Genomic DNA, 20,792 nt, shown 5'->3' with positions numbered 1-20,792 from the left:
TTAGAGCCCTTTCCTGCCCACCAGCCCAAAGGGACAAGCCTGGCTGGTGACAGTTAGAAGCTGGCTGCGCCACGCTGCCTGCGATCCCCATCCCTCCATTCCCGGGACAGCATTCCTGAGTCCTCGGGCTCCTCTCCTGGAAGCTCCGGTTGGAGGAAGTGGCAACAAACCCAAAGCCTCTTTATTTCACCCCGTTCTTCAGGGATAGGCTCGTGAGCCTGTCTCACCCTCCTCCAGGCCATCAAGGTTAATTTTCTCATTCTGGGCCTCACTGAGAGCGAGTAACCCCAATGCATGGTCCCAGGACCAAATGGCAACTGCAGATCATGGCCCGGCCACACGAGCACTGCCTGGCCCTGGGGGCCCCGGCTCCCGACCCAAGCCCTCCTCCGCAGAGAGACAACTCAGTCTTCCAGGAGCCCTGCCCGGTGCTCCAGATGCTGGGGGCACAGAGGCACCCACCCCTCGGGCACTTACACAAAGAAGCAGTGGGCAGCGGTGAGCACCCACTGGGCGTCGATCAGCGTGCCCCCGCAAATGTGCGTGGTGCCATAGTGCAGACTGACTTGCCAAGGCCACTTGCTCTCTGGGGCCAGCGCCCCTCCCACGATCCGCCCGGTCAGGGCCCTCAGCCCACAGTCTGGGGGAGAAGCAGAAGAGATGAACCGTGACCTCTGCTGCTCTCAGAGCCCCCCCCCCCCCCCCCCCCCCCCGCCCCGTGCTCCCTGGGCCCCGGGCCAGGCTTAGGCAGCCCCTTGCTGAGGACACAGCTTTGCTCACTGAATCTGATGTGGCCTGGCTGTTTCCTGCCAGGACAGAGCTCCCACCGGGTGGGTCAGATTTCTGGGATCGCCTGCTGGGAAGTTCCATCCTAGGCAGCTTCCTCGTACCCCCCTACTCAGTCATTCTTTCCTTAACTTGACCAGCGCTCTCTCAGTGCCTGAAGCTTGGGGCACTGTGCCAAGCACCAAGGTCATGATGGTGAATCCCAGGGTTGCCATCGGGAGCTTGGGGAAGCAGACCAAGTCTGACGTGACCCTGAATTTATGAGCCCTGTCGCAGCATTTCAGAACAAAGGAGAAATGAACTTCCATGATGTACAGGTGGGTCTATGCCTATATGGATCCCCAGAGGGTCATTTAGTGCTACTGGGGACCCTGCACGTACCCCCAAGGAAACACTTCCAAGCATGTTCTGGAGTCATCCCCCCCAAATTGTGGACAAGGCAGTCCTTGGAGTTTGTTCAGACATGTGCCCTTTTCTCTTCGAAGGGGGAGAATGGTCTGAGGGGTGGACACTCTGTCCACAGCAACCCTGTCCATAGCCCTGTGCGGACACCTGCTCCAGGGAGCACCCCCCGCCCTTCATCACTGAGAACACAGCACTTGTAGGCTGGTTAACAGCTTGGGCTCTGGGGTCAGGCCCGAGGTCAGATACCAGCTCCTCACCTACCAGCAGTCTGACCGTAGGCAAGACAAACATTTTGGTCTCTTATCAGTAAGTGGGCAGTGATGGCACCTGCCTCACGAGAACCAGAAGCAATTGTTTATCAAGAGTCAGTAAGAGTAGAATATACTCAGTAAATGTTGGCCCTAGATCCAGTTCCACATCTATTGATCTGAGAGCTTTCCACTGATCCAGACTAGCTCCCCCAGTCCTCCCCACCACCCAGCATCCAAGAGATTTGAATGGCTGCCCCCCTATGAACAAGGTTGCTGGGCTGAGCAGAGTCAGGAGAAGAGGAAGTGCTACCCTGACACTGTCCTAGTGCCTTACAGGGAACCCAGCCCCTAAGCAGGCCTGCTGGTTAAGACCATCTTCCTGGCTGGGACGCCCACGGCTGGCCATCTCCCCCACAGAGGCCCCACCCCTCTGCTCCCTGACTCCCACCCCACACAGGCCACAGTCCAGGAGGAAGAGCATCTTCTTACGGGAACACTGGAGAGAGACATACCGCTGGGAAGGGCATTCAGACCTGCACGAAGGGACACGGAAGATGGGGAAAGGGCACATTAGATATCTCCTCCAGGAAGCCTTCCCTGATTGACTCCTTCTAAGTTCCTATCCCATTTCCTTCACTTGAGATTAAAGATTCTGATTTCCCTCCAAGAGAGACAGACCCTTCTGGTGCTATCTTCAGGAATGGGGATGGCTCAGTGCAAACCATCCCCACTCTTGTCCCCACCTCCACCCCCACTTTTCTTATGGTAGATTGCACACATTGGGTAGATAGATCCACGTCCTCTATACCCATGACTTCATTGTCCCAGCACCTTTCCACAGCTGAGCAGGTAGCCTGACCCTCCTCTGCCAGTTCCTCAGTGCTCCACCGGCAATGCAGCATGCAAAAGAGCTAGCATGAAGCAAGCAGCTGGGCTGCAGCTAATTCCCTTCTCCTCCCTCCCCTCTCCATCCCTTTTTCTCTGGGAGCCTGGCTCGGTCTTTCCCTCCCCAAGGTAAACACTGCTAGCTGGTGGAGCCCCCCCTCCACCCTCCCCTCAGTGGGCTGGGGACAAGGGCAGGGCCATAGTGCACAGATGACAGATGGCAAGGCCCAGGAGGGGGCCGGTGCCTCTCAGCCACGCCTCCCTGTCCCTGACCACATGCACCTGGCCCTCCTCCAGTGGCTGCTCCCCCTCCCACTAACCCTAATGATGTTTTCCCTCCTCGCTCCAAGCCCACTCCCTACAGTAGCTTCCAATCTAAACACCTGGCGGGCTGGCAGCCCCAAGGTTTATTCATTCTCTCTGGCATCCAGATAAATGCTTGGGCCACCCTGGACCTTGAGGCTGTCTCTGCTCCAAGCTTCGGTAAGAACTTTCAAGTCAAGAGACAGATGGCAAATGAAGACTGTTTTTGGAATGCTCAGGACATGCACAATGGACTCCAGGAGGCTGGGTCCCCAAAAAGACAAAGGGGCAAGACTCCCTGACTCAAAGCCCTCCTCCATTTCCCTGCCCACAGGCCCACAGGCCCACAGCCTGGCCCATACCGCCACACCTGTAGAGGCTTTCCTGGAGGGTAGAGTTGTATTTGGAGATGGAGAAGCTGTGGGCAAGATCCCTATGGGCCACCTCGGTTGTCCGGTAAGCACTGTAAGAGAGGGGAGCGAAAGAAGAATGAGCCCCCTTGAGACAAACTGCCCTCCTTCCCGGTGCCCCAGAGGCATCATAGTCCTGCTGGCAGCGACCAGAGGTGGTTAAGGCCCAATACACTCGGTCCCCACCCACATCCCCACGAGCCCTGTGCACTCGCCTGATAGCGGAATTAGCACCCCCTGGGAACTTGTTAGAAATGCAAATTCTTGGGTCCTAGTAACCCTAGACCCACTGAATCAGAAACTCTGGTTCTATATTTTAGCTGGTTCTCCTCAGGGTAATTCTGATACATATGCAAGTTCGAGAAACACTAACCTGGCCCTTTTCTAGCCAAACTGTGATCCACGGGCCAGCAGCAGCAGGACCCCAAACCTGCTGAGCCAGACCCTGCATTTTAAAGATCCCCAAGTTATGGCTTTGCACGTTAAAGTCTGAGCACCTTGCACTTGCCTCCTGGATCTCAGACCACAGTGCACATAAGAATCGCCTTGGGGCATTTGTTAAGCAGGTTTTAAATCCTAATCCAGAGATTCTGATTTTGGGGGTGCATTTTAACAATTCTGATGGGGGTGATCCATGGACCACTATCAGTGTGGCACTTCTGTGCATTTCTAGAACACGGTGTGCCCTTGCATGAGAGTGTGCCTTTTGCGTGGGCTGTTCCTCTCCCTAGGGGCTCCTCCGTTCCCTGCCCTCCGCCAGGTGCAGTCAGGTGCCCTCTCCGTTGCGTGCCTACAGCGCTTCTCGCAGATCCTTATCCTCACACATAGCACCGTGCTGTGGTTATCGGGTTAAGCCTCTCCCCTGCAACACCTTGTTGGAGGTTCTCCAGGGGAAGGGATCTTGTCAGGGTGCCACATGGTCTCTGGCCCATATCAAATCTCAATTGTGTTCTTTGAACAAATGACACTATCTACTGAAGCCCAAGGGAGGCTCCGATTTGCATAAGGTCGCACGACTCAGTGATAAAAGATATTCTGACTTCTTCCAGCCAAATCCCCCAGATTCCCCTCTCCCAGGTCGGAACTCTGCAGCAGAGGTGAGAGCGGAGGGCAGTGTCTAAGTCCTAGCCTCTGAACCCTGGTCTTCAGGTGCTTCTTCCACAAAGAGTCCTCACTGACAGCCTAAACCCTCCTCGCCACAACCTCACACACATTGGTGAACCCCAAAACTCAGACCAAGAGGAAAGATGGACTTGGCAATGTGGCCTGGAAACAAGGGGAGCATGGGGGACTGTTTCAAAGGGGAAGACTGTCATAACCCTGCTCCCTGCTCCTCCCACCAGCATCTGCTTTGGTGTAAAATCTTTAGAGCCAAAGATTTTAAGACTTTAGCTGGCCTCACCTGCCCTTCTCCTTCCCCCTTTGATGAGGTCCAGCTCAAGCCACAGCTGCTATAGCTCAGAGCCTGAGCCTCTAGTTCCCAGCTGTGAGGACAAGACAAGGCCTGCCCGAAGCCCTACCTGCCCCCCAACAGGGCCACCATGATCATTAAATGTGATCACGGACACAAGGCCACTTTGATACAGAGATCATGCAGGACTGTGCTCCTACTGCATGTCTACAAATCATGACTTTGGCCTCATGAGGAACACTTGCTCCCAGACTTTGGCTCCTAGGGCCACTGTCCCTTTGAATAACTCAAGAGTGTCCTGAGCTAGGGCCCTCCACCCTGGTCCTCAAGAGTCCTTTTAACAGGAGTTTCCCATGATGAGCCTGAGACGCCCTTGCAAAGAGCACAAGACATCCCTGAAGCTGGGACCCCCAGCGCGGGGAGGGGAGGAGGTTTACCTCACGAAACCCAGCTGCTGGCAGGTCTTCTCCGAGTAGGAATCATTCCAGCTCTCACTGCAAATGGGAAGCCACTGGTGGGAGGACCCAGAGTAGACTTGAAGCAGAGACTTGTCCCAGTCAAACCTCACTGCCGGACAACAGAAGGGCAGAGCAGGTGCTTAGTACCCGGTTCTTGAGCAATGTACCGAGTAAGGCTCTGAGATGCTCCTGTCCTGAGTCTCAATGCAGGTCTTTGGAGTAAAATCGCTGACATCCCTGGGGAATGTCAGGGAGCCAGACCCAGGAGGTAATGATCACCAGCCAGGGCTCAGAAGCCCCGGATGCTAAGGAAAGGCAGAGCCAAGGCACGGGCGGGGGGCCAGGCAGAGAGCTCTTTATGCAACAGACCCCAAGGGACTGTTGCTGGGAAAAGGGGTGAGCACTGCCAGGAGCCATCACCCCAAGGGGGTAGTGACATGCCCGAACAAGAGAGTGAGGAGGGGAATACAGGCTATGATCGGACCACGTGTTCAGTCACAGAGAGATGTGGTCATGGGCAATGACACACAGGTGAAAGGCCCCCAAAGACACCGACATGATGCTGGACACAGACAAGGCACCAAAAAACCACTGAAGATCAGAGCTCAAAGAGATCTTTGGGCTCACCTAGGCCAGCCCTTGACAAACTGACCTTTATGAAACCATAGGGGTGCCAGGTCAGAGGTCACCTGCTGGGCAAAGACGAGGGACATGTGGACCGGGCCCTGGACCCCACGCCTGCCTCCAGCCAGAGTAGCTGTATTTTATCTGATACTCAGGAGTGGTCAGATTCTGAGAACCCACTAATCTTGTTCAGTTCACTCGTTTCACAAATTTGGAAAATGAAGCCCAGAGAAGGTAAGTGACTTTCCCGAGTCACACAGCACTCAAAGCCAGTTTCAGACCCAAGTCTACTATGACTAGAACCCGGGTCCTCCGACTCTCTGTCCATTGGCTCCCATGTGAGCTGATACACATTTTGCAGTCACCAGAGTACACACACACACACAGACACACACCCTCAAGCACACATGCACCCATGCCCCGCGTCCTTACCACAGCCCAGCTCATCACTCCTCAGCTTACAGTCCACGACCCCATCACAGCGCACAGCATGGGTGGGGCAGCTCTCCACCGGCTCCTTGTACTTGATCCCCGTGTGGCCTCGCCAGAAGTAGACTGGAAAACAGTGAAGCAGACAGCTGGGTCACTGCCAGCCCCGAGAGACAAGACACTAAGCAGCCCGAGGCCCTGGGGGTTCGGAGACACCGACCTGCAATCCCTCTTGGACTCTGGGGCTCTCTTCCCCCATCTGTATGGAGAGAAAGGCTGCTCAGGAATGCTCCAGAACGCTCTGGAAAGCTCCTGCAAGCAGGGCAGCACCAGGCAGACTCGAGCAGCCCCCCAGAGAGAGAGAGGTGGGGAGAGAGGGAGGGAGGTGCAGAGGTGGGCACTGGAAGCTCCAGTGCCCTACATTGGCCAGAGTGGCAACCAGAGAAAGCCCTCCTCCAGAATCCCAGAGCCGGCCTCTCAGAGCCCCCCTGGCATCCCGTCATCCCTGTGCTCTGTGGGTCACAGCAGAGAAAATTCTGTCTCCACAGTCCATACACACAAGCACTACCCATGCTGTCTTCTCAAAGGCTGGTCTTTCGGTCCCAGAAGCTCCTGATCTTCATCCTCCCTCTCCCCTAAACAAGCAATGTCCTCTTTGCTCAGCTCTCGCCCCATTGTTTGTCTTTATGCCTTAAAATGTCTGTCCTTTCAAAGAGCAAATTGAGGTGGCTGATTCCCAAGCCCCCAGGCTTTACAAACTATGCGTGAAAGTCAGCCTCGTGACCCCCTCTGTCTGGAACAGTAACCTCTTCTCAAGCTAGGATCCCTTCCCTCCTGCCTGGAGACACCTTGCCTTGGGTGCCCAAGAAACCTGAGTTCTAACTCCTTGCACTGCCCCTCATCCTCAGCCTGATCCCCACTGGCCCTACCATGCGCTCGGGCACCCATGGTGAAGGTCACCCTGTGTGTCTGCCCCTTGCAGACCCGGACACCAATGCCACCTAATGTTTTGCACTTGTCCCTCCTGGAATGCCCGCAGAGCCACCATGCAAGGGTCACCTTGACAGTCAGTGGATGCCAGGACGCGTTGTGAAACCACACTGTGATTATAACTATATCCGGGGGGCCACCCTTGGATGCCATCTCATCCCTCCATGGGTTGGTCATTCCTACTGCTCTGAGGACTGCCAGGGGTGGGAGGGGCAGGAAAAGAAGAGCAGCGCATCCTGGCTGGAGGTTCACATGGACACCATGTGGCAGGCACTGTGCTGAGGCCTTTATGTGCATTGTGACAATGATGCTAGCACCTTGTCAGGCAGGTGGTGGGACCCTGAGGCTTGGAAAGTTAATTAATTTGCTGCAGTCACACAGCTGGCAAGTGGCAGAGCCAGGATGCTATGGGGGAGCCGTGCCGTGCCCTTAACCAGCTCGCTATCTCCTCCCGCGTCATGCTCGTCCTGGAGCAGCCTTGCCAGTCCTGGTTTCCGTACACTCACGCACCTGGCTCCTCCCCACACTGTGCTGCCTCTTGAACAGAAGCCTTCCCCGCTAGCCTGGCCTTTGAAGCTCTCTACCTTGCAGCTCAGCCTTACCCAACCAGGCAGACAGACCCCAGGTCCCCAAATACTCTTTTCCTCTATGGCTAAGCAGGTCCCTTTCTCCTCCCCGTGCTGACCTTGCCATGGCCCCCTACATTTCCCGCAGCTGCGTATCCCACTCAGATGCTCTCCCATCTTCCGGGCCATCACCTGACCCTTCACGAGCTGGTCTCTGCCACTCCGGCCCACATAGCTGTCACCTCTTCCCGACAGTCACATTTGGCCTCCCCTCTGCAGAGAGCCCTGGGCCATGTCCTATCTTTTCCAAAGTGTGTGTGTGTTTGGGTGGAGGGTGGGGAGGGGGGTGAGGAAGCCTAAACCCTGGAACCCTTTATCCCATTGTCTGGAAATACCCCAGAGACTTTCTATAATCAGTGCTCATATTTTTTTTTTTAATAATTAGCATTTATAGATTTTGTGCCAGGCACTGTGCCATTATGTCATTTACGGCTCGTAACCCAGTGAAGTCTTTATGAGAGCTGACTGGGCATGTGCATAGTAAGTCAAATGCATTGAATGAAAGAAATCCCACTTGAGGATGCAGAAACTGAGCCCAGAGTGTCTAACTCTCCCAAGCAAGATGGGCAGGAAGTAGCACCAGTGCAACCTGAGCCCGGTTCCCCCAACCTAGCTGCTCAAAGGGCCTGGAGACACTGTGGTCCACGGCCTTTCGCAGGAGTGTCTGTGGGGCACAGTAGCCAGGCGAGTGTGTGTTCCCCACCCCTGGCTCCCTGCTGCGTGCCCCCATCCGGGGACCCCAACCCACCCCACCATGACCAGAACCTTTCCCCGGTCCCTCCCTTGAACTCACGGAGAATGATGAGTGACACCACGAGGGCGATGAGGAGGAGGACACATCCGATGAGCGGCAGCCGCTTCTGGCCCTCCTGCCAGGTGAACTTGGGCAAGCCGATACCTAGGAGCGGGCCGCAGCAGGGGGTGGTAAGGCCGTGGGAGAGGGGTCCGGCCGCAGAGGAGGAGGGGGAGGGAGGCAGGCTGGCCCGGGAGGGCCCGTTAGGACCGCTCCACTCCAGGATGTGGCACCACCCTGCCCCCGACAGCTCCCTTAGCTGAGCATCTCCAACGGGCCAGCCGGGCACTTGCGAGTGTCCTCCCGTGGAATTCTCACAGCAACCATGCGAGCTGGGCGCTGTCGCACTCATTTTATAGGTGGGGAGACTGAGGTTCACGAAAGTTAAAGAACTTGCTCGAGGGTGCTGGACTAGTGAACGGCAGGGCAGGATGTCCCATGAAGTGTGCCTCATGCCAGAGGCCACCACACCAGAGTGCCTCACCAGCCCTTGCTAGGGCAGGACAGTGAGAGGGGCCCCAAATACGGGATCCTCGGCCCGGCCAGTTTGTATGGTGATGGTGGGGACAGTCTGAAGTCTATGACAGGCAGAGGGCAGCGCTGAGATGGGCAGAAACCCTGTTTCGTGAGGGGCAGAGCCAGCCCCAAGGCCCATCCGGCAGCTCTGGCTTCCAGCAGCTGACCAAGGTAGGCCAGGTTGGAAAGACGGAGGTGGAGAGTGCCTGCCTAGTCAGAATTTCCTCCTTCCCTCCTCTCCCCACAGATGGGCCCAGGATCAGGACCCTGCTCCAGGGCAGACCCCTGCCTCCCAGCACATCCACGGGGCAGCCTAAGGGAAGGACTCCAGTCTCCTGCCAGAGTCCTTGCTCTTGAAATCCACGCTCTGACTCACACAGCGCAGCCTCCAAAGTCACAGCTGCTTTGTTGGTCCTGGTTTCTTCTCCCCTACCCCATTGGCCCCAATTTTCCACTGTGTTGGGCCTTCATGTAATGGCTCCTTTCTGCCCCCCACCTCCCCAGGCCCCCCACTGCCCACCCCTGACTACTCCCCCTGCTTCCCACACATCACTAGCCAAGGGGTAGAGGAAGAGCAGGGAGTGCCAACTCTGAGATTTCCTCCCCACCCGTCACCTGCTTCCCCATTCCTCCCACCTCCCCTGCAGTGTCCCCCCTTACCTGTGCTCTCCTCGGTGGCTCTGGTGGCTGGCGCTGACCTGGCAGGAGATGCCCGGATGGGCACGGCCCCCACTGGTGTTGCTCTAACAAGGTACACTCTCGTTGGAGAGGATGTCGTGGAGGCTGACCTGGCAGACGATGACCTAGAAGGGGAGGCCCGGGCTGGAGATGCCCGGGCTGGCGACGCCCCTGCTGGAGACGTCCTTGCTGGAGATGTCCTGGCCGGGGGAGCATTCTGAAAGCAGAGTGAAGGGTATCTCTCAGGCTGCTCCCCTGAGGACCCACCCAGCTATCAGCCCAGCTGAGCCAGGAGATACATGCTCTGGGGCAAGCAGCTAGGTGGGGAGCAAACCCCCTCCCCCATCACCACTGCCATCACCTCCTCACCCTGGCAGGGAAGCAGTTGAGAAGAGAGTGTCCCGGGATGGAGTGCAAGTTCAAAGAGCCTGCACTTGCCAGCTCTCTACAGTCTCCCTGCATCACAGGGACCTGCAGAGGTGGGCAGAGAGCAGTGGGCCATCTGCCTGGGGCTTGGGGACCCTTGCTTTGGCTACATGTGTCTAGGGACCCTCCTTCTGAGGGTTGCTCAAGATGTAAAAGCTGGTGTGGCAGGACCAAGGTCTCCCTCTGATCAGCCACTGGACCCCTCCTCATCTCAAGAAGAAGGAAGGTGAAAACAGGCTCTCCTTGGAAACCCGGAGGGACCAGTCCTAGTCCCAGTCCCAGCTCTCCCTAGACATACAACTTTGAGGAAGCCACATAAAGAACAAAGGTCATTTCAGAGAAAACACTTTAACACTACTGCCCAGGTGTGTAAGGATTTTTAGTGAGAAAGCTCATGGAACTTAGATCTCCATTGGGCCATTGGGACTTGGCTTCCAGGTCCCAGACAAAGAACTCTTTTTCTAGAATCTGTTTGGAAAATAAAAAATTGCTCAAGGAGGTGGGGAGAGTCATCACCCTTCCCGCCCTCTCCACTTCCACACCCCCCACACCCCTGCCCTTTCCTCGTGTGTGCGCCAGATTTATAAAACCCCATTCTTACTATGAGCTGTCATCAAAAAGCGTGAAAGCATTGCTTAAGAAAAGCCCTGGCCTGCCTTCTACCCCACCATTCTCAGCAATTCCAGACTTGTCTTGCTCACTCGGACACCTGTATGCACACCACACACACTCACACACACATGTGCTCACTCACCAATGCATCAGGGAGAGCGGAGAGGCAAAATCGGAAGAAGGTATAGGCTGGGGTAGCAGTCCACACTACTCTTCGACAAGATCCTTAGCCCGACTCAGCTCCAGGGGGAGTGGTTTGTTCATTCAGATTTAACACTCTAATGGCTGGTTATAGGAGACTTTGCATGCTCCAAGGGCTTTGTATGTGTTTACTCACTTAATCCTCAGAACAGAACCACTCCCATTTTGCAGAGAGACTAAGCGATGGGATCAAGCTGTCATAGCCAGAGAGTGCTTCTGTGAGCTGGAGAGCCGGAGTGTGAGTCCAGAAAGCCAGGCTCGGAGGCCAGCTCAACCTTGAGGCATTACTGCCTCTCTGAGGAGCGACGCCTTATGTAATCCAGCAGCCAGCTGGCCTTAGTCGGCAATCAGGGAACACTGGTCCTGCTTCTCCCTGGAAAGTGGAGCCTTTGGGGTGCTCTAAATCTAAGAGGGAGCAGTCCAGGGAACGAACAGGAGTGGCAGGGATGGTGAGGGCAGCGCACCTGTGCTGGGGGTACAGTCAGCAGGGCTGTGCAGAGGGGGCAGGCTCTGGACCCCTGGCACCTGTTTCCATCCCTCATCTGCCACCGTGCTTAACACTGGACACGATTAGGAAGCAAACCAGTTCAGGAAAAGCCCTCGTCGTTAGAACATCAGCCCAGGTCAACACCATCATCCCTATCAGGCAGGGTTTGGATTTAACTTTTTATTTTTATTTTATTTATATATTCATGAGAGACACACAGAGAGAGGCAGAGACATAGGCAGAGGGAGAAGCAGGCTCCCTGTGGGGGGTCCTGATGCGGGACTCAATTCCAGGACCCCGGGATCATGAACTGAGCCAAAGGCAGACGCTTAACTGCTGAGCCACCCAGGTGCCCCTGGTTTTCCTATTTTTAACTCTCTTTTCTAAGAGTCAGAAGGAACTGATTTGGTCACTGCCTCATTGTTCTGGAGGTCACAAAATGAATTCAAGGAGGAATCTAGAGTCTCTGGCCACACTCAGCTTACTACGGGCAGGGACCAGGACCCATTACTCCAGGGAGTTACTGGGGTTAATTAATGGATATGGGTAAGAGACCAGGTGCTTGGGCCAGCCAAGCAGGGACACAGTTGTGTGTGTTTAGGGATCTGAAGGGCATGCAGCTGACCCAGCTGGCCCAGAGCTCAGATTCCCCTCTCACCCCCTCTATCTAGAGACTAGATCTCCAGAAGGGGAAAACAGATGAGCCCCCAGATGCTTCAAGGGGAGCAGGACTGGGGTTGGGGGCAAGGAGAGGCAGAGAGGAAATGCTGAAATATAGCATGCATCAGCTGACAGCCCTGGCTTTGGAGTCAGGCAGATCCAGGGCACCATCCTACCTCCAGGTGTGTCACCTCGGGCAGGACACTTAACCCTCCTTTTTCTTTTTCTTAATTTGTAGAATAGGACTAATGATCTTGAGGATTCAAGGAGGTAACACAGAAAATGTCTCGCCTGGGTCTGGCACACAGCAGCCAGGCGGGAAATGAGAATCTCCCTCCGCTTTTGCACTGGCCCACACAACACCCACCTTGCCGAGATTTAACAGCCGTGGGCCTTACCGATGGGCCCAAAGGTGGGAGCTCATCTTAGAGAAAAAAGAGGTGCTAGACAAAGGCCAGACTAAAGTCCTTCAATGAGAGAGACAAACCCAGGCTGTGTAGAGCCTGTGCTGGCCACCAATGGTGGCCCGAGCCTTGGCACCTGCCTGGGACCCTGGCATCAGACATGTCAACTGGCCTGCCAGCCTTCCCTCCCTGCTATGCTCACACTACAGGCCTTTCCCACCCTTGGGGGCAAATTCCCATTACACGATGCAAGAAAATGATAATAGCTCACCATATATGGTACTTTAGAATGACAATAAATTTCTATGTCTGTGGTCTCACAAGGTCCTCACTCCAACCCTGAATATTTTTAGAAGCCCTTTTACAGATGACAAAACCAAGGTGCAAGGCTCAGATTGCTTAGAATCACAGTCAGGATTCTTCCCCAAGCCTGTGGGGGGGGGGGGTCCCCTGCCTTCTCAAGTCAGCAGCAAGAGCCCCCGACACAGTCTTCTCCTGGCACCCGTACACGGGGTGCTCCTTCTGCATTTGTGACATCACCTGAGAACTGGGGTCTGGGGCCTTGCAGGCTGGGAGTGCCATGGGGAGCCCAGCGGTGAGGCTGCTGGTTCTACAGCGATCTCACTCTTGTGGAACTTTCTGGTGGGTCCCATGGCCTGCCAAGACTTGATGGATCCTGGGGATGGGAGAGGCCCCATGCCAGGTAACAAGCATGGTCTACACCAGTGGGTGACTCTGGGCCTGTGGCTCCACCTCTTCACACTCCCAGTTTCCTCATCTGTAAGGTGAGCCAGTCACCTGCTTCATAGCACTGGAGCGATAGGTGCTGTATGTACAGTAAGGACTCGGTGCCCATTAGCTGTGACAGTGGCCGGTCATCTGTTAAAGATGCTGGACTTGAAGTAGAAAAATCTGTGTTCAAATATGACTGCGTACATTCCTGAATGGTCTGCCCTGGGCAAGTAAAGGGAACACACCTGTCTCAATGTGCATGAGATGGGGATGACCTTGCCTCCCTCCCCCAGATAACTGCAAGATAAACATGGAAGAGCCTGGTCCCCAAATGTGTTTCACATCGTATCAAGGGCCGAAGCCCGCTAGGGACTTAGCTTGACCCCATTTCGACCTCATCACAGCTCTCTATGGGAGGTATTGTTAACCCCATTTTATGGATTTTGAAACTGAGGTCCCAGGAGGTTAAGAACATACCCAAACCCACCTCTCAGGTAAGTGACAGGGCTCGAATCCTGCCCAGGCAGGATCTGGACCCACAGTATCACGAGTGTCGCCAGTAACTTCCTTCGCTTCCTTGAGGCTGACAGCGCGTGAAGAGCTTCCACACCCATTATTTCCTGGGATCCTCATGGGGTCTTGCTAGCAAACTGGGCAGGAACTATGGCCCCTGGTTCTTGAAGAAACTGGGGTAGGGGACCAGACAGCATGCCCAGAGCCCCTAAACAAGTTGGTGGGCTTGTGGGGACTTCCCACAACCTTCTGATTTCACATTCAAGAGCTCAGGCTGTCCCCACTGGAGTAGGACCCCAGGGCTCTGGTCCTGGTGCCACTTCACCAGGGCAGGAAAAAGGGACCTGGGTGGGCTGGTGGAGGCCCAGCAGGAGGAGGTGGGAAGGCTGGGGGAGGTTGAGCAGTGGGAGGGAGTTAGACCAGAGATGTAGGGTGGGGGCTTGGTGGAAAGCTCAGGGCAGCCAGAAAGGCAGAGGGGTCTCCCAGCCTTCCTTGGCCAAGCCTTTCCCCAGCGCTTATCCCACCGCTTGAAGGTCTCAACATGCCTACCCATGGCCTCGGCCCCCAAGGAAGCAGGGAGAAGAGTCCCTGGGGAGGTGAGCTGGGGTCTGGACAGGAGACTCCCATGGGTCCCTCTACCTGGAGTCTGGAGAGAACTAGGGCATGTAAAATGGGACCGATCTTGGGCTCAGTACCCAAGGGGCTGGGAGGGGGTGAGTCGTCCTCAGCCAGTCTCTAAAGCTGCCACCTTAGCCTCAGCAGCCTGTGGAAAGCCCTCCCAGGGCTGGGGGGCAGGGGCAGCGGCAGGGGCATGGAGGAGAGGCTGGGCCTTGGGGGTAGACAGGGCCCCGGAGGCCTCAGTAGAGCAAGCACTCTGGTGTCAGAGCCGGTGGGAGGCACATGCAGAGGTTTGGGCCCCAAAGACAAGGCCAAGAGAAGAGGCCTGACCCCAAGTTCCCCATAAAAGCTGCCATGTGGGAAACCCTGAATCCCAGCAGGATGGACGGGCAGCCGTCTTGGGGCAGCCCCAAGACCAGAGGAAGGCAGCCTCCATGGTGAGGCCGTCTGCTCCATCCCCCTGACTCTGAACCTCAACCTGAAGCATCGCAGGACGCTGAGAAGAGCTCCCATTTTCCGGGACCACTAGAAGAGGTTCCACAGCCATTCTTTACCCATTTCATGGCCTGCCACCCCACCTGCTGGAAGTTCCTCCTCATGTCTAACCCATTATAGCAGTAACTCATTTCCTTTCCTCAATTCTTAGCCAGCAGCTACTGAGATTCCAGCCACCCTCCTGGTGGCCTGGCCTCACCCTCAGAGCAGATGCCTCCAGTAGGTGGGGAAGAGGGTGGGAGGACACTTCGTGCCCAGAGCGCCAGGATCCAAGGGGCTGAGCCCAGGTCAGAACCAGCCCAACTCCTGGCCTTCGCCAGTGAGCAGAAGACCTAGCAACGGAACTCAGATGACCCACTCCAGGCTCCCCACGACCCGCCTGCAGGCGAGAGGCTCCTCAGCCTGTCTGGGGGCAGATGGACAGGGCCGAGCCAGAGGGTGGGTGACTCTGGGCCACTTCCCTGACCAAGCACTGCCAGTCATTCTTTCCTGGCCCTGCCTCTCCTCCCCGCCCCAGGCCCTACAGGGTGGTCCCTGGGGTCAGCCCCTGGGGTAATCTGTGGTTTCCCGTGGCAGAGCCTGTCCCGTGGGCCCTCACCTGCTGGGGGATGGCTGTGAGAGGACAAGGACCCCCGTGGCCCTGCCCTTGGCGTCTCTCCACATCCTGCCAGCCCAGCCAGCCATGCCGGGGAGGAGGGGGTCCTCTGTTGCGCTGTGCCCTGCGGCAGCCACCTCAAGGATGGCTCAGTTTTGTGGCTGCTGCCAAGGATTGAGCTCCGGGCTTTGCTTAGCGACTGTGCTCCAACCACAGGAGGTGGCCTCAACTCTGGAATAGAGGCACCATGGGCTGCTCAGAGCCCACAGCAGGCAGGGAGAAGAATCTAGTAAAGGGCTCCTGTGGGAACGTCCACCCAGGCAGCAGCAGCCGTAACGCAACTTCAGGACCCAAGGGCAGGTCCACCAGGGCCCATTCAAGTCCAGTCAAAGCTGGCAGGGCCTCCCTCCTCTGCCCTGGGCCATCCCTTCAGAGGGCCTGCACCCCAGGGCAGGCTGGGCACATCACTGGCTGCCAGGGCTAGAAGGATCTTGAAAACCCTCTAGTTGTAGTTCCTTTAGCCTACTGATAAGGTGATGAAGGCCCAGAAACGCAATGCAACTAGTCTAAGGGCACACAGCCAGTTGGGGGCAGGGCCCAAAACAGAACCTTCTGGCTCCTGACCTCGGGCTGCTGCACATCACTGTGCTCTCCCAGCACCCTTTACCAGGCTCCAGTGGGGAAGGACTCCCCACCAGACTTAGGCCCCTGTGGCAGCTTCTTTCTCCCGGTGATCCTGAGTATCAAGGATGTTCAGGATGGGGGGCAGAGGCAGGACCCTAGCCTGGCACCCCAGCATCCCAGGCTAGGCAGGAAGAGATGCCCCAGTCCCTGCTAGAAGCACCAGGAAAAATCAGGAGCTTCCTTGGGCAAGACCTAAGTGGGCCTTGTGCCTGTCAGGATGCTGGGGAGCCCATGGGCCATGGCAGGGGAGCCCTAAACCCATCCCATGTGGACGGGACTGTGCTTAAACTGGCCTCCAAGGAACTGATCTGAACTGGGACGGAGTGGATCATGCTTCTTTTCCTTCCTACTCAGCCCAGGCTTCCTTGGACCTCTAGGTACACACGGCTTCCTCCTACTCCCCCCTCCCTGAACCCAGAGAAATTCCACAAATGCAGTCTCCCCTCAGAGCACAGCCAGATTCCCCAGCACCCCCTTCCAAACTGGGAAACCCCTGGAATCAAACTGGGCTCCAGACAAGAAGCCAAGCAGAGGCCTCCCTTGCAGCAGGCTTGGGAGGCCAGGGGAGTCTTGCTTCTGCTCCCAACCGTGCGTGACCTTAAGGACAGTTGTATCCCTCTCCGGGTCTCCGCTCCCTGACCTAAAAAAGGAAGGGAGCAGACAAATTGGCTGTTTTCAAGCAGGGTTCCCAGAGCATTAGAGGTTCCAAGGAAATACCTCTGCGACTATTGTAGCAGGGAAAGGGCTTGGAGTCCTTCACCCCACTTCAGACAGAGGAGATCCACTTCACAGTTGTGTACAATGGGCTCTACATACGGTTTCATTTGACAAAAGAGGCTGCTACAAAGGACTTGAAAATTACCAGCCTGGGCGAGCACTGAAGTTCCTTCTAGTTTACGATGATGCCTCATGAAAAAGCCTCGGGGAATCCCTCTTAGACCAGTGTCAAAACACCTCCTTGTCCATTCATTCGTGTGTTCATTCATTCATTTGTCCATTCATCAAAGAGGTTAAAGAACACCCAGGACTTACTGCTGCCAAGCAAATAACCTTTGATCACCCAGGGTCTTGCTGCCTCAGTTGCTGCCCCCACCCCCCATGTGCCTTCTGTGCCAACGCCAACGCTGGAGAAGTGACACAGTTCAGGGCTGGTACATAATGGAGGTTCCCTGGACAGTCCTATCAGAGGAGCCACACTCCATGAGGTCCTGCCAGAGTCCCGACGAAGCCCCCGCCAGGTTCCCCGTGATGGCTTCCCTCGTGCTTCCCCCCCAGCACCCTGGCCACCTGGCTGGGCACGGTCTACCACCGCTGTTGCTGTACCAAGAGGAAGTTGTTTTGCCAAAACAAGACACTTAAGCTAAGTGGCTATTGTTACATCAGCCGGCCTTCCCACCCAGCACCCAAACCTGGAGCCCCGTACACACACTCCCACACATTCTCATTCACATTTGCCAAGTCACAGGGACAATGCAGGGGGAGGCAGGGAGGGATGGGCCAGGTGGAAGGTTGCCCAGCACCAATGACAACATAAAACACAGAGGTCTCAGGTGAGGGCAGCATCCCTGTAGGGCCAAAGGCCAGGTGCCAAGGGTCCTGAGGGAGCCTGCACTCTGGGGTCAAAGGCACAATGACCTGACCCCATTGGTTGGCTATCTTAGGAACCTGCCCAGCCCCTGCAGGGGAGAGTACCTCATCCTGAACCAGCCCTGCGTCTGCCAACCACTCTTTGGTCCACGACCTCTGAGGTCTTTGACTAAGTGAGAACCTGCTCTATTATAAGAAGACTCGGTCTACAATGGATTGCTGCTTTAGCAGTGGGTCCATCAGTCTTTCTTTAATAAGCATTGCACTTCTGTAAGCATTAAGAATGTGAGGCCTATGGAAAACAACACAAAACACACACTACTATTCAAGAACAAATGCACATGTCCTATCCAGGGTGGCACACCTGCAATCCCATTCCATGTAATTCCAAAGACTGTCATGGAACCAGAAAGGGACCTGGGGTTGGAGCAGGAAGCAATTTGTCCAATCCTCATTTTTGGTAGGTGGAAAAGCTGAGGCATGGAGAGATTTGTCCACATCGTTAGAGGAGTCAGGGCTAGACCCTAGATGATGATAGGAGGAGGAGGAGAAGGAGGAGAAGGAGGAGGAGGAGGATAATCTGAACACTCTGTGACTCTCTCTCTCTCTCTCTCTCTCTGCCAGATGCTATTTGAAAAGGGCCTCATAACTGAAAGTCACTAGGCTAAGGCACCTTGAAGTTGACACTATCTTTATTCATTTTACAGATGAAGAAACTGAGGTACAAAAAGGTTGATTTGCCCAAAGTCACAGGTGACCTGGAACTTGGTCAGTGTTCTACCCACATCGTGCAGCTTCTCCTTCGAAGACAGAGAAGCTTTCTCACCTCCTGTCCAAGGTTCCCCGTGAAGACCCAACCAACTCACACAGGAGCTTCATCAGGCTTAAGTCCCTTGCCCACCATCTTCCTCAATACTTTATGGAGCCAAAGAACCAAAACCACAATGTACATCTGTCTGCCATGAAGCCCTCGGAGAGAAGGCATGGCCATAGACCATCAGTTTCTCCCAATCTCCCCTTAACTGGCCTGAAGAAATCTTCTACAAAGAACCCCAGACAGCTCTCCCTGCCCCGATCCGAGGCTCACTATCTTGAAAGTTCTGCCTTAAACAAGGGGGTGAATTTCAGAATCTTAAATTAGGAAGTAGTGGTTTAGTTCTTTCACTCCAAAGTAAGTTAGGATGGCCTCCCAGAACGAATATGGTGCCCACCACACCACGTAACACTTCTTCCGTCAGGGAAGTGACCTGGTGACCTTCCATGTTGGTCCCTAATTCTGGAAAGATGAGCATCGTAGGCAGATGTCACCTCCATCACCCTGCCTGGGGACCGGCCTTAACATTCTTTGGACAAATCAGCCCTTCTCCCCATTGTATTTAGAGATCATCAAGTTTAGGCTCCCAGAAAGTCACCAACAAACATGCCCAATGGCTGTGACTGTGAGTTCACCTTCCCCACACCTCAGACAAAACTCTATTCTGCCCTGTGCACTGCCTTTACTGCTCACCAGCAGCTCCAAGGAAGCTAGAGGCCTAGGACCAAATGACTTTGGTGAGGTGGAGACAGGAACCCAGGAGAACAGTGCAGAGGTTGGGAGGGAAGCCTCGGAAAGAAAAGTCAAGAGGGGCCTGGAACAATGGTGGAAAAGATGGTGGTAAAGGTTGCAGAAAAGTTATCTGGGGTTCAGAATGGACCACAAGCCACCTATAAGCCAGCACATAGGCTGAGCTGATCCTTCTCAAACCCAGAGCTGCCCCATCCTTCCCAGAGTCTCTGATTCTACTACTTCAGTAAAGAATAAAAAGATGGAGAGAAGTAGAAAGCAAGACCTCAGGAGAAGTTAGAGCAAAAGAAGAATGTCCCTCAAGAAAAGAAAGCTGAGGCACAGCTGAACAAAATCTTTGGAAGCCTTCGTGTCTATAACTGTCTTTTCCACGGACGACATCCTAGCTGCTCTCTGTCACCGCCAAGAACAGAAGAGGAAAGGAACCTGAGTTGTGGCACAAGGAATTACGCTCAGACATAAGAATCATTTTCCAAGCATGAATATCATGAAGCCTGAAAATAAGTGACCAAAGGAGATTGAAAAAAATCCCCTGGAAGATCTTAAAAACACAAAGGAAGTCACATTTTTTTAAGATGGTTTAGGAGCCTAGTGAAGGGGTTAGCCAAGGTAATCTTGAAGCCCAGCTAGAATGCTAAGTTCTGGTGATTTCTCAAGCCGGCAAAAGTGATGATCTAACAGCATTAATGCCCTGGCCAGGGTGTTTCACGGGCCACAGAGCAGGAGCCCAACATTCAGGCACAGCCCTGTGGTGCTTCCCGACCAGATCCCAAATCCCATCGGCTCCTCCCCAGGGCCCCTCCTGGAAATCAGGGTAGAAGGAGGCCGAGCAATCACAATCCCAAGTAGCTTCAAGTGAGAAAAGGCACATTCAACTTCCCCCCAAACCTGAGGCATACAGGTGGCCGGGCCCCACCTATCTTGCAGCCCTGCCCCTGCTTCCCCGGCGCTGGGAAGTTCTGGCCCAAGGCCTGTAACCACTCACCCGGCTGCTGTCCCTTTCCATGGTCTCCCGAGGGGTGAGGCTTCTGGGCTCAGCTGATGTCCACGGGAAGATCCATGTTGGCCCCTGTCTTCCGCGGCATGTGGAGAAAAAGGGGGCTGGAAGGCTGAGGGCCAGCCCCCACCAGATGGGGCGGGGAAGCGGGTTGGGACGTGTGAGGTAATCTCAAGTATAAACAACACCACAGAACTAGCCAGACCTGTCCCTCTCCTCTCCTCCGAGGCCATCCCAGTTACTCAGCGAATACCAAATACCAAATACCGGGAGTGTGAAGTTACCTCTACCCCTGAAACTGCCCCCACAGAGTCAGCTATGAGGAAATGAGGGGTTCCAGAATGCTTCTTTCAGAGGGAGCATTCTCAGAGGAAAAAATCCAGGCCCTGTGAAGACCATCGTAGGCCTGTCAACCTGAGCGCCTCAAACAGATGCTCCAGCGCCCTCTGAGGCGGGTCTGTGTTTCCACAGGGAACGTCCAAGGCCAGGGACCGGGGCCCCACCCAGGGCAGGACGGTGTCATCCTTCATCGCCAAGGACCACGTGTCCAAATCCCCAATCAAGGTACACGGCGTGGCAAAATTTCCATTTTCTGAACGATTTCTACCAAAACTCTTACCAAAGAAATTAAAATCAAACAACCTCTAATTAT

At 55.1% G+C, this 20,792-nt stretch overlaps 1 protein-coding gene across 4 annotated transcripts in view; it reads right to left on the bottom strand.

Moving 5' to 3' along the window:
- TMPRSS13 (transmembrane serine protease 13) overlaps positions 1–20,486 on the bottom strand; it is a 28,477-nt gene extending 7,991 nt beyond the window's left edge. The window contains exons 1-9 of one of the 4 annotated variants that reach the window (XM_038536013.1): positions 20,129–20,486; positions 9,548–9,782; positions 8,372–8,476; positions 6,183–6,221; positions 5,966–6,088; positions 4,889–5,018; positions 3,001–3,093; positions 1,932–1,975; positions 478–640 (exon numbers count right to left, since the gene is read on the bottom strand). In XM_038536013.1, the coding sequence (XP_038391941.1) occupies positions 478–640; positions 1,932–1,975; positions 3,001–3,093; positions 4,889–5,018; positions 5,966–6,088; positions 6,183–6,221; positions 8,372–8,476; positions 9,548–9,782; positions 20,129–20,149 (953 nt within the window). In that variant the 5' untranslated portion in view covers positions 20,150–20,486. The remainder of the gene's footprint in view (positions 1–477; positions 641–1,931; positions 1,976–3,000; positions 3,094–4,888; positions 5,019–5,965; positions 6,089–6,182; positions 6,222–8,371; positions 8,477–9,547; positions 9,783–20,128) is intronic. The other 3 variants (XM_038536011.1, XM_038536010.1, XM_038536012.1) reach the window with 3 other exon arrangements.
- Between the last annotated feature and the right edge of the window lie 306 nt (positions 20,487–20,792).

Source organism: Canis lupus, chromosome 5, assembly GCF_011100685.1.
Source record: "Canis lupus familiaris isolate Mischka breed German Shepherd chromosome 5, alternate assembly UU_Cfam_GSD_1.0, whole genome shotgun sequence".
NCBI classification, from domain to species: domain Eukaryota; kingdom Metazoa; phylum Chordata; class Mammalia; order Carnivora; family Canidae; genus Canis; species Canis lupus.
This window is presented reverse-complemented; position numbering and strand designations above follow the sequence as displayed.